A 26,451-nucleotide genomic window follows, 5' to 3' on the forward strand; every position below is an offset into this window, starting at 1 on the left:
TAAACACACCACATCTAAACAGTTAAATCACCAAAACTAATCTTCCAACTTGACTGACCACCCCCCCATAGCTACATGAAATGGTTTGGTCCACTACTACCGCGCTTTCTAACTGCAAGTGCTGCAGGTCAGTCCGCAGCTGCGGCGGAGTAGAGTGAAATTACGCTGACAATGCCGAGTAAAAACCAATGTCTGTGAACATAGGAAAGAGAGAAAGGTAAGAGAAGAATTGAGTGTCAATATGTGACCCGTTTTTTTTGTAGCCTAGCCAGTCTGTGTATCGTGGAAATGAACCTGTTAGTTTCGTGCTCGCAATGAAACAAGCTAGCCGAAAGTTAGTAATATTTTGTTTGCTTAAGCAGTAGTGATGAGAAGAACCGGCTCGCGTCGTTGGGAGCCAATGAGGAGCCGATTAGTTCTTTCCTCGTCTTTTTTTTTTGTTAAAGGGGAATGTGATTGGTCAATATGTGCATAGAAATTTGCATGCAGAGATTTCGCCTTGTCTATTGACATGATAATTTTGTATTATTATATTTATGGGTATTTGATATTATTATATTTGTTTGTAGATGTTCAGTGAGGTTTTAAAAAAATCAATTTAAATAATAAATATCCCATATCATGTATTTTTTACATTAGTAATTCATCTTACACAAAGCACATGATTTGGTAATTAGACAACAAAAAAATCTGAGGAGCCACTTGGGAGCCGAAAGAGTCGGCTCTTTAAAGTGAGCCGATTCAAAACAACAGGTTCTCTCAAAAGAGCCGAAATTTCCATCACTACGAAGCAGCAGCCCTGTCTCCCCATAACCAGTTGCCAACTCCTCAGTATGAAAAGTAGCTCTGACGTAATGGGCTAATTTACATGATTTGCATATGATGTAAGAGATGCTGTAGAAAAAAGCATAACGTCGTAGGAGACAAAAAAGTGAGTTTAAATGTTTAGAGCTACAAATAAACTCGATTCTTGGTTTGTTAATTTCAAAGTGGGGGGGCCCCAAGATGATTTTTTTTTCATGGGGCCCAGAATGCCTAGTGGCGCCCCTGTGATAAACCCATAAAAAAAATCTTAATATATTGTATATTAGTAAAAAAAACAACACATTTTTTGGTCCACATCTTTTATTTTTTTCCATTATGTCATTAAAACCTGAACCTCGTCAGCATTTTTTTGTTTGAATTTAAATACAAACTGCCACTAATGTGATGATTTATTGAGGACATTTTGGATATCAATTGTGGTTGTTTCGGCATAACCAGAGTGGGAAAACGTACGGGTTTCCTTTTCACAATGAAAGTCGGAACACGGATGGCCGGAAATACTGACAGAACCTACGCTTTCACCTTTTGACAGGATTATACTTCATCACACTGACGTGATGCACCCTTTTCACACACACACACACACACACACACACACACACACACAGATATACAGTATGGCACTGTAAATAAAAGTGTACGGTAGTAAAGATGACAGACACAGGATTTAAAGGCACGCGCGCGCGCACACACACACACACACACACACACACACACACACACACACACACACACACACACACAGATATACAGTATGGCACTGTAAATAAAAGTGTACGGTAGTAAAGATGACAGACACAGGATTTAAAGGCACGCGCGCGCGCACACACACACACACACACACACACCAAGGCTATATAGACGCTACAAAGTGAACAATATTCAGTTACAATGTTTGATATGAAAGAAAGAAGATGGAAAAAAGTTAAAATATAAAAGTAGGATAAAAGGTTGTTGCAGACTCTCCTTTCGGTTTAGTTTTCTTCTTTCCTTCATTTTATAGCTTCAAACGTATCCTCTGCACGTCCCAAACAAGAATAAAATGATTTTTTTTTTTTAAAAACGCATTTTGGTTTAACGATACAAAGAAGACTGGAGTGATTCCTGTCCACGTGCTGGGACGTGGTGATGGGAGTATTGGAAGAGGGAGGAGGGTAGATTGTTCCCAATCAATGAGGAGAGCATAAAAAAAGGGTTTTGTATTTAAGTGCTTAAGTTGAATTTCATGGATGCCAGGGAAAGATTCAAAGTGCTTTTTTTCCTTCAATACTGAACATTTCAATGAGTAGTGATGATGATGATGATGATCCAGGATGAGGTGGTATAGAAAATGGATGTCAAGGTGCTGCTCACTGGCCGTGGAGAGCAGGAGTGCTGCTGGAGCCAGAGTGGCCCGGGGGACCCGGGGGTGACGTGTGGGTACCCGCGGGCTGTTGGGCCTCGGGAGGCGGGCCTGCCGAGGCCGGCGGCGCAGGGCTGGGAGCGGGTTGCGGCGCCGGCGTGCCGGCGGCTTGCTGGACCGAGCCCGGAGGGGGTGGGCCCGAGGTGGTCTGGCCGGGATGGGTGGCGCCGGTTTGGCTGTGCTGCTGATGCTGGATCTGCTGGAAGTGCTGCTGGCGAGCTCTCATCTCGGCGTACTTCAGCTGCTCCATGTGGAACGACTGGCGGTCGGCCAGCAGCTGCTGTCGCTGGTACTCCAGCTGCAAGCATCAGAAAGTCATTACTGCCATTACTGCCTACGTGGAAGTACTACCTTCTACCATGTAAGCATGTTCACATCATCATAGTCATTACTGCCATCTAGTGTCTACGTGGAAGTACTACCATCTACCATGTAAGCATGTTCACATCATCATAGTCATTACTGCCATCTAGTGTCTACGTGGAAGTACTACCATCTACCATGTAAGCATGTTCACATCATCATAGTCATTACTGCCATCTAGTGTCTACGTGGAAGTACTACCATCTACCATGTAAGCATGTACACATCATCATAGTCATTACTGCCATCTAGTGTCTACAAGGAAGTACTACCATCTACCATGTAAGCATGTACACATCATCATAGTCATTACTGCCATCTAGTGTCTACGTGGAAGTACTGTGTGTGCTAATAAAAGAAGCATTAACAGTGCAGGTTACAGGGGTGACAATCTTTGCATGTGTTATGCAACCATGCCAAAACAATATCAGCAAACACATAACTTCCATCTTGCTACATTATCTTCATACTTGATTTGTAATAAACATACATATATTCTACATGTCATATTCTACCCACCCACAAGTTTTGTGTAGTGCCAAGAGTTTGTCATGTCCCACTGATTTGTGTGGTTGTGAACGCCTCAGGCAGAAAGCATGTGCGTGTGTGACGCTGCATTAATAGAGACAGCTTTATTTGCTGATATTCTTCTACCTGCAATTGCTGATATTTTAGCTACGTTTGCTGATATTCTTTATGTTTGCTGATATTCTTTTAGCTACATTTGCTGATATCCTTTAACTATGTTTGCTGATATTCTTTTAGTTATGTTTGCTGATATTCTTTAGTTGTTTGCTGATATTCATTTAGCTATGTTTGCTGGTATCCTTTTAGCTATGTTTGCTGATATTCTTTTAGTTATGTTTGCTGATATTCTTTAGTTGTTTGCTGATATTCATTTAGCTATGTTTGCTGGTATCCTTTTAGCTATGTTTGCTGATATTCTTTGTTATGTTTGCTGATATCTTTAGTTATTTTTGCTGATATTCTTTTAGCTACCTTTGCTGATATTCTGTAGTTATTTTTGCTGATATTCTTTTAGTTGTTTGCTGATATTCCTTTAGCTACATTGCTAACAACATTAAAGCACCAACACCGCTCATGGATCAGAAAACTCAGCAGGTGCTATCATCGACTTTCGATAGGTGAATCAGGCTGATATCGGAACCTGATACCGATACAGGATGGCATGTGTGAAGACAATGGTAGCAACAAGGGTGGAGATATTTTTTGGGTGTTGTTGGTTGCACGCCCCACTCACAGCCTCTCTCTCTCGGTCCATGATGGTTTCCAGTTCCTCGAAGTGTCGCAGTTTGATCTCCAGCTTCTTCATCTGAGTCTCCACCAGGAGAGCCACCAGAGATTTGATCTTGCGCTCCTCCACTGCAGCCAAGTGCTGGTGGGAGACACCACCACCGTGTGAACATTCAAGCGGGATGAGAGTGTGGGAGTTGACTTCATTACCTTGGCTTTCACTGCCGCCGCCGCCAACGCCGACGCCGCAGCCGTGGCCAAGTTCCCCTCCCCCACATCCCGCTCCACCTTGGCCTTCTTTTCTCCCTCACTGTCTGCTTCTCCTCTTTGCCCTTCCTCTGCTCCCTCTTTGCCATCCTTCTTCTCACCCTCGCCTGAGAGAGCATAAGACAACATGTTCACCCCCGATGGCCTAAAAAAGCTTTGGTTTTTAATATTTGGAATATTTCTATCAAAGTTGAACCCTCCAAGGCTCCAAATGAAAATGTGGTCATGTGGCACCCCCAGTGGTTTATTTCCCTACCCATGTCAGACTCGGCTTTGTCCGTCTCCCTTTCGCCTTCAGCTTCTCGTCCTCGCTCTTCTTCTTTCTTCCCGTTCTCTGCCACCTTGTCTTCTTCCTCAGCACCTCCATCTTTGCCGTCCTGCGTGGGGGTGGGAGCAGAATGAGTCCAGCAGCATCACAATGTAATCAAATAATAATAATAATAATAATAAGGACATTTTAATAATACAAATAACAAATGACCAACAAGGACAAAGACGTCCTACCTTGGCGTCCTTCTTCTCCTCATTGGACTGGCTGTCACTCTTGCTTTCCTCGCTGCTTTCATCTGACATGGAAACAAGGTTGAGCTTTTTCCTTTTTATCAAATCAACACGATTTTTTAATTTTTTAGACCTACCGGGTCGCTCGCCCTCCTCCAGGCCGGTGCCAGCGATGCCGCTGCCCTCCAGCCCGTACAGCGGGTCCGGCCGCCCGCTAACCCTCGCCGCCTCCTCTACCCGCCGCACGTGAGCCTCAACGAGGGCGGCGGGGACCTCCTCTTTCATACGAGAAAATTCCTCTAGCAAGTGGAGAACAGAGACAAAGGTCAGTCCCACTCATGTGGAACCCTGAGTGTCTGCTGTCATGTTGGCAGCAAACATCGCTAAAAGAATATCAGCAAATGTAGCTAAAAAAATATCAGCAAACATAGCTAAAAGAATATCAGCAAATGTAGCTAAAAGAATATTAGCAAACATAACTAAATGAATATCCGCAAACATAGCTAAAACAATATAAAACATTTTTGCTAAAAGCAAACATAGCTAAAATATCAGCAAAGATAAGTAAAATATCAGCAAACATAGCTAGTAGAATATCAGCAAATGTAGCTAAAATATCAGCACAAATAAGTAAAATATCAACAAACTTAGGTAAGATAATATCAGTGACGTAGCATTCTCAACATTAATTTATATTAATGTCTCTTCTTTTTGTTGTTGCTTAATTTATTGGTATATATGTTTATGTTTCCATCCATCCATCCATTTTCTATACCGCTTCTTCCTCATTAGGGTCGTGGGGGCATGCTGAAGCCTATCCCAGCTGACTTCGGGCAACACCCTGGACTGGTCGCCAGCCAATGGCAGGGCACATATAGACAAACAACCATTCACACTCACATTCATACCTATGGACAATTTAGAGTCGTCAATTAACCTCACCTGCATGTTTTTGGAATGTGGGAGGAAGCCGGAGTACCCACATGCAGAAAACCCACCCGCACACGGGGAGAACATGCAAACTCCAAGGGGAGAATTGAACCCAGGTCTTCCCGATCTCCAAGCTTTTACTGTGTTGGCCAACGTGCTAACCACTAGACCACCGTGCGGCCATGTTTATGTTTCTTATGTTCTTATTCTTATTCTTTCTTGTGTTTTCTTTCTTTTCTTGGGAGAATGAACAGAATAAGATTTTCATTGCATAGTGTAACTGCTGTTTTACCATGCACATGACAATAAAACTCTCTTGAATCTTGACAGAATATCAGCAAACATAGCTAGTAGAATATCAGCAAATGTAGCTTAAATATCAGCACAAATAAGTAAAATATCGACAAACTTAGCTAAGATAATATCAGTGACGTAGCTGAAAGAATATCAGCAAACATAGCTAGAAGAATATAAACAAACATAGATAAAAGATAAGTAAAATATCAACATACTTAGCTAAAATAATCTTGGTAACCTAGATAGAAGAATATTAGCAAACGTAGCTAAAATATCAACAAAGGTAGCTAGAAGAACATCAGCAAACATGCCCACATGCTCTCAACAATGAATTATGATTTTTATTGTGAAGGAGCAGCATCTCACCCAGAGCGGACTTGGCTGCTGCCGAGGCCACACGAGGGTCCACCACGGAGGCGAGGAACGCCACCGTGCTCATGACGGGGTTTCCCGCCTGACTGAAAGGCACCGGCTGGTAGGCCAGCGGTCCCAGGGATGAGTAGCTCTCCTCCAGGTACGGGTCTTCAATGGGCAGGCGCAGGAAGTGCAGGATGCACTCATCCTGCGTACGGCTGCCCACGTGCTCCGACACTTTGTTCCAGTCATCCTTGTACATCTCCAGGCCCTGCGGGTGACATTTCCATTCCACTTATGATATATTCTTACAGTATATTGTGATGGTGGTGCTGATGTACCTCCAGTAGTAAAAGTGTTTCCTGTTCTGTCCATTCCCTCATAGAAGTGGCTGCGCTCTTGCTCTGTGCACACAAACAGTGCAGCATACTCTCAGTCAGGTGGCTGAAACACACATCTTCATTCTACGCGTACCTTTGAGGAGCTGATCTTCTTGCTGTACATGTCCGTTCTCAGACCAAAGTTCTGCAGGTCTGTTGGTTTATCCTTCACCTTATCTGGGAAGGACATCATCTGCTGGGCTGCGGGTGTCTGCACAGCAACACACTCGCTCAAACCAACTCTACAGTATGTGTGTGTGTGTGTTCTTAGGCGTCCGTGCACACACCTGGGACGTCTTTGGCTGCAGGGGTACCAGGCTGGATGGGGTGTCTGCAAGGACATGGAAATGGGAGGTGGGCGGGGGGCCCATGGGTGTGGGCCGGCTCTCGGAGTCCACCTGGTAGTTGATCAGTCCCCACTGCTCCAGGAAGGCGTGGACTCTGCAAGGCAAGACTTGAATTTAACTCACCAGTACAAAGTAACACAGTATTATTACTAATACGTTCCTCTGCATGTAATATACTGTACTGCACACATGATCAAGGAGAACCCTTTTCATGTACACGTTCCTCTTGTTCACCAAGGCCGCATACTCACAACCCTCAAAAAGCTCACGCTGCACTTGCTAACATTGCTGTCATATATTCCATACAATATTACTCACCAAAAATAACATCACTGCTTTTTCCATTTTGAACATATTTTTCTTACATCAGCACCGGTGTGATGTAATACCACACGTAATTGTTAGTCACTAAAAATAATAATTCAGTACACATGTTTGAAATGTATAAATTCTATTTTCTATCTTTAAATCTAACATTTTAATACTTTTTTTCATGTCAACATTGACGTGATATATTTGGTATTCCATCCATTCCATCCATCCATCTTCTACCGCATATCCGAGATATATCTATATTTTATTTATTGATATATTTATATGTATTATTCACCAACAATGTTAATACATATTCAAACAAATATATACTTTTTAAAATTTTTCACAATGTCTTATTCATTCTTTAAAAATCAATATTGGTGTGATAATAATAACATACAGTATTCATACTTATTAACATATTCATATCATATAAATACCCATCCTTCCATTTTCTATACCGCTTGTTCTCACTGGGGTTGTGGGTACTGTATGTCTTGGGGTGGGAGGGGGCGTACACCCTGGACTGGTCGGCCATATGGTTCCCTGACGTACCTCATGATTGCACAAACATCTCCCGCCAGGTTCCTGCGGCAGGCCGTGGAGGTCAAATACTCCTGAGGGTTGAGTCGGTAAGTGTCGATCATGAAGTTCCTGTATGCCAGGTAACTGTTGGTGGGGGGGGGGAGCACAGACAGTAAAAGTCCAAACATCCTAGTGTACTTGTTATGAATAATGTGTTAGAGTACATGGTGTGCGTGTACTTACATCTCTGGAGTTTTAGATTTATTCTTGCCATTGAAGAACTCCGGAAGGGCTCTGCGCTCAATGGCATGAACACTGGGAGGGGGGACAAATGACCACAGTGTGAGCCTGACCCACACATACACAAGCGTACACAAAGACTACAAAGGCTTGCTGCTGGAGGATGTCAACTTTTAGTGGCGGTTCCCACCTGTTGTAGTCAAACCAGGCAGCGTAGCTCGGAATGATGATGTGATGCGTCTGCTCCGTCACGTTGTCCTCGTGAAGGTCCGAGCCTTTCACCGGTTCTCCCTTCACACTCGGGGAGCCTTCTTCCTCCTCCTGCGTGAACACGGAGACACACACATATAGTACTGCACGGTCAATAACCTGCCACATCATTAGGCACACCTGGACAATCTCTGACATGACAGGGTTTGATGTAGGGAGTGATGTTCATAAAAATATGCATGTATTCCTTGTACTTTGTTGTGGCTGTGTCTAATATTTTCATGTGAAGAACAAATAAACTCCAGGGAATGAGACAAAAAAGCCATTTACTGCAAAGAAGCATTCAAGTGAAATAGGCTGTTCATCAGCTGATCCAAAGGTGAAGGCCAAAAGCATAAAATAGTTTGTGAAGTGCAGCGTTGTCCTGTTGAAAAACCCATGACCACACAGACGAGGGCCTTCAGTCATGAGGAACGCCCCCTGCGACGTCTAGCCGGCTGCCGTTTGACGCCCCTGCGCAACCTGAAGCTCCACTGTTCCGTTGAAAGATCATGATGGTGATCACCACATTCAATCCACATTTTTACCAACATTTGGCCTTTTAAAAGCTGTGCTCTTCAACTTTTGATCAACAGCCTATTTCACTTCAATGCTTCTTTTTTGTCTCACTCCCATTTCTTCTTCTTTTTCTCTACTTAGAACCTCCTTCAGATCCAACAGTGCAAAATGTACATTCTCCACATTTAACATTTGGATCAGGAGTGAATGTGAAAGCGTTCCAGCACTACAGGCCTGCTAATAACCAGGGATGTCTGACAATATGGGCAGATATTGGCATCAAAACGGAGATCTGGGATCACATGGTTTTTGTGCTGATATTGAGAAAGTGTGCCGTGCTGGCATTGCAACAAGCTTGCTAGCTCGGTATGTCATCAGTTATCAGTTATTTCCAAGTTTTGCCTTGAGATTGTAAATATGCAATTTGCAATGAGAGTAAAGAGCTGATTATGGGAGGAGGGAGCCAGGTTTCCTAATATCACACTTAAGGATAATCGCACACAGCTAGCGTACCTGCGGCAAAATCCTGATACTAGCCATCTATAGCCACTTTCTAATATCACATACAGTATCTTAGACTACAGTATCTTGACTTTGCTGTTCAGATGTTTGTGCCACATGGAAATGTGCAGCTTTCCAAATTGTGTGGTTGCTGTTGTTGATAGGAGGACATGTGATCAGAGTTGAGTATCGGTTCTGATATTTTCAGTGTTCATGTGACCTGACGTTAGTTGGTGGGAAGAGATGCTGCCAATATCCGCATGGGTTGATATCAGTATCGGTAATGAAGTGCTGGACAAGAAAGCAAGACTAGGCCTGTCAGGATCATCGGTAAATCAATTAATCGAATGATAAAAAAACAAACAGGTTGCTAATTACAACGTCCTGGATAAAGTGACATGTGCATGCATGCGTTTCATCTTCTCGTCTCTGTGCCACACAGGCTGGATGACATGAGGGTTCACTCTGCATGTGTCTGTGAGCATTGGTTCTTAAGTGGAATGAACAGAGACAGTGAACCCTCCTGTCCTCCCATTTAACCTCTTTGTGGAGGTGGGGCTACTAGTGAGGGTTAGCAGTTAGCCTCGTGAGGCAGCATACGCTAACATGAATGAAGGCACAGAACAGATGGTCTCTGTGGCGAATGCCACAGCCGACAGCCCCAGTGTGGAACTATTTTGGTTTTAAGGTGAGCCCAGCGGAGCCTTCGTCCCGACAGTCAACACTTACTGAGGCGTTTGGTCGGCAAATATAAAGAAAACAGTGCAAAAAGCTGCACGCTCTCAGTGTTGCTGGCTACATTGCAAAACAAATGCCACCATTCAATACAGTTATATGGCATACACTTTAGACAACATATGTACAGGCAACATCTGTGTCAAGCTAATGTGGCTCATAAGACAAACAATTGTCTCAAAAAATTTGTTTGATGATATCGATTACCAACGATAATTTCTTCCGCCAAACCACACTTCCAGATGAGCTGAATGAGTTCTATGCCTGCTTTGACACCCAAACTCCTGATGAGCAGAGAGGGTGGCTGGACTTGGGGAGCACACAGGACTCACCTCTCATGGTGACATCAGCTGATGTGCGCAGGGTTCTGAACAAAACAAACCCACAAAAAGCAGCAGGCCCAGACAACATCTCAGGACGTGCACTTCTTGTTTGCTCATCAGAGCTAGCTGATGTGCTTGCTGACATATTTAACCTGTCGCTTGCACAAGCATCTGTACCGACCTGCTTTAAGTCCACCACCATAGTGCCCGTACCCAAGAAGAGCAACGTGACCTGCTTGAATGACTATCGCCCTATAGCACTCACTCCTATTGTTATGAAGTGCTTTGAAAGACTAGTCATGACCCACATCAAAAAGAGCATCCCGGCAACTGTGGACCCTCTACAGTTTGCATATCGCCAAAACCGGTCCACGGATGATGCAGTCAACACTGCCATCCACACAGCCCTTTCTCACCTACAGGGCCAGGACACATATGTCAGAATGCTATTTATAGACTATAGCTCTGCTTTTAATACAGTCAGCCCCCACAAACTCACAAATAAGCTCCTCACACTTGGCCTGTCACCCTCCCTCTGTAACTGGGTGTTTAACTTTCTAACAGGCAGGCCCCAGTCAGTCAGAGTCCACAATCGCACATCCAGCTCAAGAATTGTGAGCACTGGGACCCCACAGGGGTGTGTGCTGAGTCCACTCCTCTACACGCTCTTCACCTACGATTGCGTGGCCTCCCAGAACAACACCAGCATCATTAAATTTGCGGATGACACTACAGTCATCGGACTGATCACTGGTGGTGTTGAAACATCATACAGAAGAGAGGTGGCGGACCTCATATCTTGGTGTCGTGATAACAATCTCCTTCTCAATACAGATAAGACTAAAGAGATGATCATCGACCCAAGAACAAGGGAAAAGGAGCCGCATAGACCCCTGTTTATTGATGAGACTGAGGTGGAGAGGGTGAAAACCTTCAAGTTCCTTGGCACACACATCAGCGAGGACCTCACCTGGTCTCACAACACCCAACATATTATGAAGAAGTCCCAAAGGAGACTGTACTTCCTGAGAAGACTGAGGAAATTTGGCATGTCCACCACAATCCTGAGTTGCTTCTACAGATGCACTATGGAAAGTGTCCTTACCGCCTCCATCACTGTTTGGTACGGTAACTGTACAACACGTGATAGGAAGGCACTCCAGCGGGTGATCAAGACCTCACAGAACATTGTTGGGGCAGCCCTCCCCTCACTGCAAGACATTTATAAAACTAGAGTCCTACGAAGAACACACAACCTCATCAAGGACAGCACACATCCACAACACTCATTATTCACACTCCTACCGTCAGGCAGACGCTACAGGAGTTTGACGTCCAGGACCACAAGGCTGGCAAACAGCTTTTACCCACATGCCATCAGGCTTCTCAACGAAGCACTCACACACGCCGCACGCAACACACGCACACACTCATAGCACTTTATTTATTTATTTATTTGTATGAATGTCTCTTCTGTTGTTGTTGCTTAATTTAATTGGTATTTATGTTTATGTGTTTATGTTTCTTATGTTCTTATTATTTCTTGTGTTTTCTTTCTTTTCTTGGGAGAATGAACAGAATAAGATTTTCATTGCATAGTATAACTGCTGTTTTACCATGCACATGACAATAAAACTCTCTTGAATAATTTGTAGCACGATTATCGACCAGCAAAATATGCTATTGTGATTGGCCTAAGCAAGACATTAGCTACGTTAGCTTGCACAGCACGGTGTCTTACCTTTCCTGCAACTTCCATTGCCTCATCCTCTTGTTCTTCTGTTCAGGGGGAGAGGAATCAAAGACAGGTGGTTAGAGAAAAAGGAGATATTTGTCAACATTAACATGAACATAAAAAAAAAAAACAACAGTTTATTTCTTACCCATATCTGTTCCTCCCTTGACTGGGGTTGAATCTGAGTCCTTCTTGGTGCTGTCTGCAACAACAAAGCCACATGGATCAGTTGGCAACGGTAGATCACACGCACACAGCGAAAACAAGATCAGCATTTATCAAATATATTTCATGCTGCGCACTCGTCGTCTTCGCTGGGTTTCCATCTTCAGATGCTGGAACGGGTGAGGCTTCATCCGTGTCCTTGGTGAGGTCTTCTTGTTCCTCTTCCCTCTGGCCCCGCTTGGATTTAGTGTACGGCGTGGTGGGCCTGTCACATCACACAAATTCCACACATTTAGGCTACGTCCACACAAACACAGCTGTTCTATGTCAAATAATACCTTCTTTTGTCTCTGCTCCACATACAAACCTACTTTTTTGCCCCTAAAACTACAATTGTGTAAAACTCCAGCCAGGGTGAAGATTTTCAAAAACTCTTTTCGTGTTTCCCACAGGACTGCAATCTATTTGTGGCAGGGTGCTGGGTGGGGGGGATGATGATTGTTTAGTGTGCATAATTGGCCATGGTGCAGACGGTGGAGAGACAAAAGTCAGCTAAAACACGAAAAGCAAAACAAATATGTTTGAAAAATACAAATGTTTTTTATTTTTTATGACGGCGCCGCCTCAGAGGGCTTTTAGATGGCACCTGATGCTCGTAGAGAAGAGCCATGTGAGCTTTCATGTCACCAAGTGTCCAGTAAGTCCAGAAAAAGTCACCAGATTGCTTTTTTGGAAAAAAAAACAAGCCAACTAAATACTCCCTAAATACATACAGTAACCCCTTCTTTATGGCGGCCAGTTGGTTCCACACCTGACTGTGAAACTCCATTTCTGCAGTGAAGGATTCCTGATTTAGAAATGTTACTCAAATGACTTTTGCAACAACAATTGGCCACTCACAGGCCAGAGCATTAGGTATACATTTACTGAGATGAAATGCAAAAGCTGTTCCAGTATGATGTAGTAAAACTATAACCAAAATAGTCGTTACTGTTACTTGAACTTAACAATATGTTAACCCCGGTGTTAATAAAAATGTGGACGGACTACGCCCAAGATTGCTTTGTTTATTTGGCCATCTTGGATCACGCACCCAACCCTAAATCTCGTGATACTACGTTTACACAATACTACGGCATCCTGTAAGGCTCATTCAGTTGGCAAACTCAAGCGGAACTTTTAGAACAACACATCATCAGTAGGGTAAAACCTGTCTCACGACGGTCTAAACCCAGCTCACGTCCCCTACTAGCGGGTCAACAATCCAACGCTCGGTGTATTCTGCTCCACAATGATAGGAAGAGCCGACATTGAAGGAATTATAGTGCCTGTCTCTGTTCACCACCTTCTAAATATGCTTTCTAACATGATTAGAGCCCTCTAGACATAAAATAACACCCCTATAGTCACCATTACACTGATATTACCTAATATAGTAGACATAATTAGAGAAAATACGACATAAATAAGACTTGTGCTTGAGTGTTTAGCTGTAAATGTGTTCCAGTGCTTGGGGAGCTGAGTGGGGGTGGACAGGAAGTGATACTGGGGGTTCAGAGTAGAGTCGTACGTTTTTGGCTTCTTACTTTGTCCCTCTTCCATCTGCTCCGTTTGAAACCTTTTCTTCAGTTTAGAATAAATAAGTTGGAGGCTAACGAGTTAGCTCGGCAGCTTGCTATATGCTACGAGCGGCGGCCGTCTCTCATGTCCCTGCATTGATCCCGTAGCCTGCATTGGTGTTGAGTAATGTGCTGTAAACAAAGAATAATAGTATGTACAGGTGACCATAGGGGTGTTATTTCATGTCTACAGAGCTCTAATGGTGGTAACAACCATATCATACAGTATGTATACCAGGTTGTCTATGCTCTAACTATGAAAATATCCCATCTATTCATATTGAATCCTACTTTGCAGAAATTGACTTATCGCGGTCAGGTGTGCGACCAGTGAAGCCATAAAGGAGGGACAACTGGTATCATTTCTATAAATAGATGAATGTATGGGAAAGACTGATTTGGAAGATGTTTGATCTTGTGTCATAAGAGTTGTGTATTTAAGCTTTAGCAATGAACTTACAGGTGCAGCGGTAGACTCCTACTGTAACGAGCATGGGCTGCGTGTAAGCACTGTACATGAAATACAGTATATGACTACATGGACCAACAAAGCACTACAATGCTGTGCTTGCTTTGCTAGGTTGCCCATTCGACCAAATGCAAGATTTTCTCAGAATGCTGATTTCTGGACTGGGGGGTAAATGTGTGTGTGAAGATATCCATGTTGATGTGGACATGGCCTTAATGTAAGGTAACGTGCATCAATCACTGACGCTTTCTTGGCGTTCTTCTTCTTGCTCTCCTGAGGAGGTGGCGTGGGAGACGGCGACGGCGAGCGCTTCCTCTTCTTGGCACCGACGGGCTTCTTGTCTCTCCGCTCGTCGGGAATGGTCACCTCGTCCGTAAGCGTCTTGGCCGATATCCTCTTCCTCTTGGGGCAAGCCTCTCCCACTTCATAGTCCTCCTCGTTCATCCACTCGTTGTACTGGTCCAGGTCTAAAATCCACTTTGCGTGCACCTGCGGAGCAAAGATCGTGCCATGAGCATCAGTGGGATTTTGCAGGCAGAGCGAGAGCTCCAACGTGAGCTGACCTTCCTGGGCTTCTCTGGGCTGGGGGCGTCCTCCACGGAGGCCTCAACTTCACTGGCGGGGATCCAGGTGTCGTAGCTACATGATGAGAGAAGGTGCAACATCACACCAGCACGCAAAGAAAAGCAGAAAAATACCCAATCAACGTCTTACATACATATGCACATATGTCTACTCAACTGCAGAGAGGACTCACCATCATTCACGCATTAATACATTTTTGAAAAACAGCGATCATTTATCAATTAATTTTTTTTTTTAAACAGCAATACTTTATTAATCATTTGAAAAACAGCAATCATATTAATTCATACATTTTTAAATAACAGCGATAATGCAGTCATTTATTAATTGAAAGACAAATTAAATAAACTAATTAAATGAATAGACTAATTAAAAGAAAACAGCGATTATATTAATTATTAATACATTTTTGAATAACAGCAATAATTTAATTACTTATTCAAAAACTGCACATTTATCCTTATTTGGAAAAAATAAACAATTTTTTAAAAACTGAAATCATTAATTTTTTTAAAACAGTGATAAAGTATTAATACCTAATTTATTAATTAATACATTTTTGAATAACAGCAATCCTTTATTATTTATTATTTGAAAAAAAAAATAATTTATTAACATTTTTTAAACAGCAATCATTTTTTAATTTACAGAATTTTTTTTTGAAAAACAGTGACAATTTATTAATTAATACATAATTTATAAATTCATCCATTTTTGAAAAACAGCAATCATTTATTTTATTTTTTTAAAACAGCAATTTATTACATTTTTTGAAAAAAAGCAATCCTTTATGATTTTTTTTAAAACAGCATTTTTTAAATCCGCAATCATTTATTAATAAATTTTTAAAATTAAAAAGATAATTATTTTTTTAAACAGCATTTATTAATTACATTTTTTTTAAAACACAGCAAAGTTTTATTTTTTTTCAAAAACTGCAATCATTAAGTTTTTTAAAACAGCGATAATAAAAATGTTTTTTTTAAACAGCAATAATTTATGAATTAATCATTTTTAAAAAGCAGCAATCATTAACCGTTGTTTTTTAAAAACAGCGATAATGTATTAATACATTTTTTTAAAAACAGTGATAATGTATTAATTAATACATTTTTTAAAAACAGTGATAATTTATTATTATTATTCTTTGAACAGCAATCATTTATTATTTTTTTTGTTGGAAAAACAGCAACAAAAATGTATTAATTAATACATTTTTGAAAAACAGTGGTCATTTATTAATGAATTCATTTAAAAAATTTATTAATGAATTTATTATTATTATGAATGAATTTTGGAAAAAGATAGAGCGATAGAGCGACGGAGTGACGTTCCACCAGTGATGTAGCGAGGCGAGACTGGGACCAACCTGTCAGGAAAATACCCCCAGTGGAGGAGAACTTGCTTGTCCCTCTTCATCACAGGGCGAACCCACTCCTCTGGGGAAAAAACAAACAAAGTTGTTCATAGAAAAGCAGCCTGAGGGCGTGCTTGTTAAAAACAAAGTGACTAGGTGGAATATTTGAAGGCTGACCTTCCTCCAAGCTGCTGGGAATAGGAACAACAACATGGGAGCTGGAGCTTTTGTCATCAGTCACTGAGCCCTGCAACACAGCCATCCATCCATCCATACATGTACTGTAAATGCATACTGTATGCGTTAACTGGGGACTATTCAGATAGCATTCATGCCTGATGAAAAGCATGACTGATGGAAGGCCTAAAAAGCCCACCTGATGTCTCTTGATGATGTCTTTCAGCTTCCCCAGCAGTTTTGCTTCAATGTCACAACTCAAGTAGATGACTGGTCTGCTCAAGCAGTTATTCTGAAATACAAAAAACAACCATCGTCTTCATTCTTTACGTCCCAATTGCTCAAGATGACACAAACCATCCCTCATTTTAGCGCTACTCTACTGTAGTGCCAAAAGAGACAATAAACATTCACCACACGGCTCATCGAGGAACTGCCATCGCATATGATATCATCACCCATGTGAAAAACAACAAGTAACACGTGCAACGTGATAAATGACAACACAGTAATCCATCCTTTATCACCGTTCGCTGCTTCCAGACCCTAGCCTCATAAGTGAAGTTCCGTCAAGCAGGATTCCTTATTTATAAATGCAATACTTTGGGAGTTACAGCATAGAAAACCTGTTTGCCACCTTCTAAATACAATTTTTTAACATTATTAGAGCTCTCTAGACATGAAATAACACCCCTACAGTCACCTTTACACTCCTATTACCCAATACAGTAGACATCATAAGAGAAAATAAGACATTTTATGCATGAAACGTTTATTTTGGCAAAAAACATGCGTAAAGGTACTAAGCAATTTCAAAAAGGAGAATAAAGGAGAAATCTGAACTTCGCATCTAGATCTTTAATATTATGGCTAAGATTCATAATAATAATAATAATAAATCAAAATAAATAAATTTGCAATTTTCAGAGATGTTTTGATATCTTATCTTTCACTGCTTCTCTTTTTCTCTATTATTATTTTATTGCATTGCTTCAGTGTGAATTTGAATAAACTCCAACATTGTATTGTATTTGACATTGGAAGCTTAGGTTAGCTTCAGGGTATATAGAGATCGTTTCACTGTGTGAAAATACAGACAACTGTCAGATAAGTTAGTTGCATACACAAGCATTTTCAGCAACTGTACAGCAGAGGGCGCTAAAGTCAAAGCAAGTGTCTGACCCAAAGACGACTATTCTAAAATGGGCTTCTCGTCAGTTTCTGTGTCTGGTCACAGACCTGTTATCGTGTATAAATCGCACCCCCATTTTTTGCTTCTTACCAGTGGAAAAAAAGTATGGTTTATACACGGTGCTTTACGGCATTTATTTTAGTAGTTGAATTGAAAAAGTGAAATTCTTATCATCTATAGAGCCATTACATCAGCAAGGTATTTCTCCATAAATGTGGTGATTAGAAAGCTAATTAGCTAATTAGAAAGAACATGAATATGTGAAAAATGATGAAAAAGTTTGAAGTCCAGGACCACAAGGCTGGCAAACAGCTTTTACCCACAGGCCATCAGGCTTCTCAACGAAGCACTCACACACGCCACACACGCACATACTCATAGCACTTTATTTATTTATTTATTTGTATTAATGTCTCTTCTGTTTTTGTTGCTTAATTTATTGGTATATATGTTTATGTGTTTATGTTTCTTATGTTCTTATTCTTTCTTGTGTTTTCTTTCTTTTCGTGGGAGGATGAACAGAATAAGATTTTCATTGCATGGTATAACTGCTGTTTTACCATGCACATGACAATAAAACTCTCTTGAATCTTGAAAAAGTTGACGACTGGGAGCTACTAATCAGCAAATGAACTGCAAAAACTTCCTGAGCCTTGAATTGCTCTCTTAGTCTCAATGGAACTCCTAAAATCAAAGACGTTTGACAACATACTGTCATGTCATGCATTGCCTTGCACATGTAGAACCCACCTGCACTAAGGACTTCTCAATGGTCATGAACATCTCCACGTTGCGGTCCATCCTGGACGGATTCTGGAAGTCAAACCTGCGCCTACCAGGAAATTGGACTGGAGTTACACATGAAACAACATCATAGCCAACATCCACACGCCTGCCATCCTATGTTCATGTCTTTATCACGCAGGTGCATCTCAGTAAATGACAATACTGTCACGCTTCCTCTATGGCGCTTCATTGGTTCAGAAGGATTCAATATTCATAAATGGAAGATTTTTGTAGTTATGGCATAGAAAACCTGTTTACCACCTTCTAAATAAACTTCTTATTTTTTTTTTTTTTTTTTTTACATTATTAGAGTCCTCTAGGCATGAAATAACACCCCATAGCCACCTTTACACTTCTAATACCGAATAGAGTAGACATAATAAGAGAAAATAAGACATATAAGACATAGAAAACCTGTTTACCACCTTCTAAATACGCTTTCTAACATTATTAGATCCCTCTAGACATGAAATAACACCCCTACAGTCACCTTTGCACTCCTATTACCCAATATAGTAGACATAATAAGAGAAAATAAGACATATAAGACATAGAAAACCTGTTTACCATCTTCTAAATACACTTTTTAACATGATTAGAGCCCTCTGGACATGAAATAACACCCCTATAGTCAACTTTACACACCTATTATCCAATATAGTAGATATAATAAGAGAAAATAAGACATAGAAAACCTGTTTACTATCTTCTAAATACACTTTTTTAAACATTATTAGAGCCCTCTAGACATGAAATAACACCCCTATAGTCACCTTTCCACTCCTATTACTCAATATAGTAGACATAATAAGAGAAAATAAGACTGTATAAGAGAGACTCACACATGAGCAGTTCCTTGTTGATGTTTTTTTCTGCACAGCGTCCTTTCAGCTTTAAATGGCTTTACATTGGCCAATACAGTAGACAGAATAAGAGTAAATAAGCCATGTAAGACATAAATAAAAGTCCTGCTGGAGCAGTGTCACAGTAAATGTGTTCCCTAGGGCACCTGAGTGAGGAGTCTAGCGCCTGTCTAGACCGACACCTAGTGGCCAATGTAGAATGCTACATTCACAATTACAATGCTTCTTCTGCCTTCTATTTGTATTTTACTTCCTTTAGTTACATCATTTAGACATTTTTATGCTTGAAAAAACTTCATTTAGGCCAAGAATAAGTACTTTGTAATTTGCTTAAACATGCATTTACTTTACTAATAATAGGCCATATTCAACCACAACACAGTGATCATTTAGTCATTAATTAATGTTTGAAAAAACTGTGATACTGCAAGGGATTCATGTATTGTGCAGGCCTGTCACGATATTAGTGAGTGGCTTTAGATGGCTAGCAGTTAGCCTCGTGAGGCAGCATACACTAACATGAATGAAGGCACAGAAGCGATGGTTAACATAAGTACAGGCAACTTCAGTGTCAAGCTGATGTCTCACACACAGGTACACCGTACACTATACTTGAGTACCATCTAGTGGTTCAAATGTGAATTACACCTCTCACCACTTAATGAAAAAATGCTGTCAAAAACTGTTGCCGATAATATCGATTATCAGCGACAATTTGTAGCACAATTACTGACCAGCAAAACTTGTTGACAGGCATGCCTGGTATTGTGGAAAAGTTATTTCTGGAATTCAATCCAGACTAAGAGAGCAACTGAGTTGATATTTTTGTTCTGGAAAATAATATCACTGTTTAATAGTAAACATTTTGACAATTTTTCACATTTTATGAGATGCAGAATTTGGGGGTTTTATTTTATGTAAGCTACAATCATGAAGAAATACAGCCTTGAAATTACGACTAGTGAAATGAACCTGGTCCTTTACTGAGACGCACCCTACCTGTACCCGTGCCAGCTAGAAAGAAAGTCTTACCATCCTTGGTCACTCTTGAACTTGTAGGCAGCTGCCAGGATTTGGCAAAGAGCACCTCCCGCCTTGAAGTCCAGGAAACATTTCACCTGGAGACAAAACATATGATGAAGAGCTGGGCTTCATTGTCTTTGTGGAAAGAAGAAGAAGAAGAGGGCATACAGGCAGTTTGGTGAGTGGGGGGTTGCTGACATGTCGGCCAAACACCTCCTCTTGGAACTGGAGCAGCTGGACCACGAGACTGGACAGGGACTTGTTGGTGGGGGGTTCTGCTTGGATGTACTGGGAGGAGGAGACACATTTCATGAAAACTGGGATTTGATTATAAATCAGCAACTGATGGGACTGAGGATGAAATGACCGATTGCTTTGCTACTTTTTTTTTGGAGGATTGAAATCAATCATGTATGGCGTGCAGTCAAGCTGTGGGATGTTGGCGGCAGTTGGCGCCAACATCTGGATCTGCTGCTGTGCCGTTAGCCCGTTAGCCACCTAGCTAGCTAGCGTCCCGACGGCTAAAACGACCCCAGCGCATAAACCCTTGCTCGGAAGTCAGCACGTTCGCTCTTGTTGAGCCATTTAAGTGTTCAAAAAAGAGGCAAGGGCACAGCCACCGGCGGCCACATCTGGCGCCGCTACGAGCTCAGCATCCTTTTGTATCCTGACGAGTGAAGCAAGCAGCTGGACGCTCAGCACCCTCCCTCCCTCCTCCCTTTGTTACGCTAGCGCCCCCGTTTTGAGCCTGAAAAATGGAAGTCTACAAATCATGCTGTCGGTACCTTTTTGTAATTCTTTCCCAGCCAGACGCGCACATTGTCAAACTGAGAGACTGTATCGGATGCTTCGAAATATTTTACATTCGGGCCGCCGTCTTTCTTCCGCACCGCCATCTTTGCCTGCAGACCAACTAGACGACGTCCTGCCCCCCAGCGGCAGCAGCGTGGTACTACAGCTACAGCTGATGTAATGCGTCGGGAGGTCCAGCAGGTGTCACTGTTGTACAAAGATTGTTGTCTTACAGCAAGGGTGTAAAATCAGAAGTTGTGTAAATGTAAATGTAAAAGTGTTGTAAATGTTGTAAAACTGTTTAAAAAATTGTCACATACATATTTGAAAACAAAGCTTTTATTGGTTATCAGTATAACGTATAATATATGCCTTTTTGTTGTATTTTACCTTTTTGCTGGGTTTCTGTGGTTTCATTTCATTCCTAAAATGTGCCGCTGGCCAATAAAAAACAAGCTACGTGCCACAAATGGCCACCAGGCCGCACTTTAAACACCACTGTCTCAAATCGCTGACCTCACAATTATAGGTGGCGGCAGTTACATATTGGTTATCATCATAATGTGGGATTATTATTGATTTCAAACTGGGATGGTACATATTAATGAACATCTGCACGATATGTAAATATGTCAGACTCTAGCCGAAGGCTAATTTCCATCTTTTGTTGATGTTAACCACCGTAAGACACAGCTGAGACAACACAATAAGACGCAATAAAACGTGTTAAAAACCCCAAATCCAAAGAAAACAGCTGTTGTATTGTACAAATAACGACGTGTATGTGCTGGACTGCATTGCACAGGACCCTCCCAACACAACGCACAACACGTGCTGAAGTGCATAGTCCACAATCAAGTACTAATAAGTGATATTTGTGATGATACGATTGATTATACACTGGTGGTAATGGTTGAGTTGGTTTTGAAGGAAAGGAGTAGGATGAAGCAGAGCAAGGAAACGTGTTCACTTCCTGTCTTGATATGGATATCCTTGGATTTGAGCTGGATTATGATTGTTCTCGTGCTAATACTATGGATGGAATGAATGAGCTGTGACTGTCACATGGAGCTGCATGAAGGTGAAGACTAACGAGTGTCGCCAGGTGAAAAGTCAACAGTCAGTTCCGCTTTTTCTTTCCTTGTTGGGACGACTGCCAGCTCCTCAGCGTGCAAATTGGGCTGAATTTGGAGGGAAAACAAAAGTTCAATTGCAGTTTCTATCCCTCCTGCAGCTGCTTCTATTGTGCTCCTCAATGAAAAACATCTGGTTTGGTCGTGATGGTAGTGCTTTCATTACAGTATGTACCCTGAAACAACAACAGCAATGCCGCAAAGCAGGGGTGTCCAAAGTGCGGCCCGAGGCGGCCGTTTTTATTGGGCTGCCGCACATTCTACAAATATCATTTAACAGGAAAACTAAAAACGGGAAAAATCAGCAACAATTTTGCAAGTCAAAACATTAAGAGAAAAAAGTGATCATTTTCCAATAATAGCATCATAATAACATGAGGATAAATAAGATCATTTTGGTCGCATAAAGTTGAAATGTTCAAGAAAACAGTCGTCATATTATGAGAATCATTTTCCAATCATTTTTGGATAGTTAGGTTGCAGAAATATTACTGGAATATAAAGTCATAATTACAAGGAGAAAGTTGAAATACTTGGAAAATTAAAAAAAAAAAACAACTGCAAAAATGAAAAATAACATGCAGAAAGGTGTAATTTTATGACAATAAAGTGCAAATATTACCAGAAAAAAGTTGTAGTCTAACAAGGAAAAAAGTTTCAGTTTCTGAAAAAAGAAACTTGTAATATTGTGAGAAAAGATAAAAATGTCATTTTAGTAGCATAGACGTGAAATATTGAAGAAAAAAATACATTCATTTAAAAAAAGTCCTCATATCATGAGACACAAACCAAACTAAGCAAACGCGTCATTTTGGAGGAAAAGTTCAAATATTATGGCAATAAGGACATAATATTAGAAACAAAAAGTATGAAGAAAGTTGAAACATTTGGGGACAAAAACAACAGCAAAAAAGTAAAAAAACTTTCAGCTGCCTGACAAAGCTGGGATGAAACAGATGTAAGTTGTCTTCATGTGCTGCTCCACTAAATATCATGTATGGGAAGTACACGCGGGACCTGGACTAGAATGAAGGACGCTTCACCTTTCACGGATTCACTGTTTCGTTCTTTTAGTGCTTTTTTTTTTTAATTATAGTGTATGAACGCCGTTCATGGCATGGCCCTTTCAGAAGAAGTACATTGTGGGAAGTCGAGTGTCTCTCTTCCCTCTCTCATCTGTCTACGCCGCCCTTTGTTTTCTGCATCCTGATTGGCTGTAGACCCTTGTCAATCAATGCGGTGTTTCCTGTGTCATTGCTTGCTTGCTTGCTAGCTGGTAAGTGAATGCAACAGGAGTGGAATCCACGTGAGTCACTTCATCATTCCTTGTGTCCGACGTGGAGGTTGATCCTCACAGTTCAAACCAAGGTTTGAACTTCTTTGAAATGTGAGAAAACGTTCATGCCTGTCTGTGAAAAGTGTATAAAGTGGATGGTGGGGGCTTTTACAGCCCTCAAAAATGTATGAATAGGAAAAAAAATGAAGTTGGCTACTTCACATTATTTTGGGAACCGGAAGCTATCCCCCGCGGTAAACGAGGGAACACAGCATACATTACATGAGGATGAATGAAGACGAGCGTAACTGAGGGCGTAGAACTATGAAGCATAGAAAAAGACTGAAGTAGAGAAGCATAGATACGTGTGTGAGCGCTTTCATGGCGGAGCTTTTTACTTGTTGTCGTTTATTCCCAGGCTAGAATTAACAGCCTGCGTGTGCGCGCGTGTGTGTGTGTGTGTGTGTGTGTGTGTGCGTTAGCGCCACCCAGCCTCATTTGCAAAAGTCCAAAGACAACACTGAAAAGTGTAGTGCAACTGCTATTCCTCACACTGTGTGTGTGTGTTGTTTGTTTTGTGTGTGTGTGTGTGTGTGTGTGTGTGTGCAGCTGTCTGTGCTGAGAGAGAGAGAGTGAAGCCTATTGATTATTTTAATCCTCCTATTTGTGAGTCTGTGATCCTCTCGGCTGGGCCTGCCACAGAGGGATTGCTAATGGGGCTGAACCCTTCCCTCCTCAACCCTCACTCCCTGTCCAATTAGCTCAACGCTGGAATCTGCCAGCGAGGAGCGCAGGGACTCGCAGACACTGCTGCCCACCCCCTCCCCCCCCATGTCCAACATCTCAACAAGCTCTCATCTGGAGCACATTCAAAGCTCCTTGCCGACAATACCGACCCTTCTCAACTTCACTGGCACATCGTTTCATTTAACCCACGACGCTTTTTATTTCTATTTTATTCATAAACACAAATCGTACAAAAACCGAGGCAAAGAGAATAATAACTAATAAAATGATAACTATTGTGTGTGTGCTATCTGACAACTACACTCGTGTGAAAAAGTGATGGCCCCCTAAAGCTAATAAGTGGTTGGCCCCCCTTAGCAGCAACAACTGCAATCAAGCGTTTGTGATAACTTGCAATGAGTCTCTTCCAGCGGTGGGGAGGAATTTAGCAGAATTGTTGTCATTCAGCCACATTGGAGGCTTTTCCTTGTCAAGGTCATGCCACAGCATCTCAATAGGATTCAGGTCAGGACTTGGACTAGACCACTCCAAAGTCTTCATCCATTCAGAGGTGGACTTGCTGGTGTGTTTTGGATCATTGTCCTGCTGCAGAACCCAAGTTGCTTTCAGCTTGAGGTCACCAACATTCTCCTTCAGCACAATTCATGCTTCCATTCATCACAGCAAGTCTTCCAGGTCCTGAAGACCATCACACTACCACCACCATATTTTACTGTTGCTATGATGTTCTTTTTCTGAAATGCCAGATGTAATGGGACACACACCTTCCAGAAAGTTCAACTTTTGAGTATTTTCCCAAAGGTCTTGGGGATCATCAAGATGTTTTCTGGCAAAATTGAGATGAGCCTTAATGTTGTTTTTGTTCACTATTGGGGTCATTTTGGTTGGCCGAACACTCCTGGGAAGGTTCACCACTGTTCCATGTTTAGGCCATTTGTGGAGAATGGCTCTCACTGTGGTTGGCTGGAGTCCCAAAGCTTTAGAAATGGCTTTATAACCTTTTCCACACTAATAGATCTCAATTAACCTCAGTTATGTTATGTTTTATCGGGGGGGCTTTTTCCAAACAAGGCCATGAAGGTTTGGATTTTTTCTCTCTCTTAGTAATAAAACGTTTCATTTAAAAAGAGCATAAAGTGTTGAGTTGTGTTGTCATTGACTAATATTTACATTTGTTGGATGATCTGAAACATTTAAGTGTGACAAACATGAAAAAAAATAAAAACTCAGGAAGGGGGCCAACACTTTTTCACACCACCGTACGTTATATCAGTGGGTAGGTGTCCATGGGGGCACGAGCCCTAATTCTATTTGCTAACATAACACTTGCCAACACTTGATTAGGGACCCACTTCAGCATGCAAGAGGTAAGCAACAGGCAGGCCCAATGAAAATGTTTGGCGTATTCCAAATGCCAACCAAAAGCAAGGATTCCACAAGAAGAAGGTTGCGAAAGAGAAGGACAGAGGAACCTGAGCTTGTCAGCTTTCTGTTGTGCTGTTGTGCATGACGTCCTAAATTTGACCAGACTTGGCAGGCGTCAGAGGTTTAACTCCGTGCATGTTTTGCTCCTATTTTTTTGGCCTTTTAGCAACAGTAATTCAAAAAGCCGCTCCCACGGCAACCTCTCACACGCAGTTGCTCCATTTCATGAAAAACAATCAAAGGCAGGACATGTTCACCGCTCGCTAGATAAAAAGCCCGGGGCGGCCGGGACAGGACATGTCCTGATAAAACAGGACATTTGGTCACCCGACACCAAATGTGCTGTCTGTCTTTATGGGTGGCCGCAGCGCACAGATAAAATGTGATTGCATGTTTTATGTTTCAGTTTCAAACAGACAAAAACAAATACACAATAAGTATTTCAAGGGCTAAAAGAAAGCTACTTTGTAGAAAGCGAAATGAGCACATAAACAGGAATATTTAGCCACTGAAACGTATTATAAATGTATTTTCTGTATGGTTACAATCATTTTTTAACAAGTAAAAATAGCTGACTTTGCACATTTCCCTCGGTTAGCGTCCGCCGTGGTTAGCAACTTTTCCCATGAACGCCAAAAATGTACGCCACAATTTTTCCCCGGTTTGCGTGCCTTCTTCAGTTAGCGTACGATATGGCGCCTTATCGATACACAGCGTGAGTCCAGCTGTGTTCTTCTTGATTTTTATCACACAACATCCTTCCTTGTTAGCATCCTATTA

The 26,451-nt window shown here is 41.6% G+C and overlaps 1 protein-coding gene across 1 annotated transcript; it reads right to left on the reverse strand.

Annotated features, from left to right (window-relative positions):
* Positions 1-1,090: 1,090 nt before the first annotated feature.
* On the reverse strand, positions 1,091-21,252 carry smarcc2 (SWI/SNF related, matrix associated, actin dependent regulator of chromatin, subfamily c, member 2). Its single transcript, XM_054785059.1, is given in 25 exon segments — positions 1,091-2,525; positions 3,852-3,986; positions 4,055-4,218; positions 4,368-4,488; positions 4,616-4,677; positions 4,750-4,911; positions 6,206-6,464; positions 6,535-6,597; positions 6,668-6,850; positions 6,852-7,014; positions 7,791-7,904; positions 8,004-8,075; positions 8,191-8,321; positions 12,069-12,106; positions 12,211-12,264; positions 12,365-12,492; positions 14,560-14,804; positions 14,879-14,954; positions 16,270-16,339; positions 16,435-16,504; positions 16,634-16,726; positions 18,377-18,458; positions 20,308-20,393; positions 20,467-20,586; positions 21,084-21,252. Coding segments are annotated over 25 exon segments (3,153 nt in total). The 5' UTR covers positions 21,195-21,252; the 3' UTR covers positions 1,091-2,174.
* Between the last annotated feature and the right edge of the window lie 5,199 nt (positions 21,253-26,451).

Source organism: Dunckerocampus dactyliophorus, chromosome 8, assembly GCF_027744805.1.
Source record: "Dunckerocampus dactyliophorus isolate RoL2022-P2 chromosome 8, RoL_Ddac_1.1, whole genome shotgun sequence".
Classification (NCBI taxonomy): domain Eukaryota; kingdom Metazoa; phylum Chordata; class Actinopteri; order Syngnathiformes; family Syngnathidae; genus Dunckerocampus; species Dunckerocampus dactyliophorus.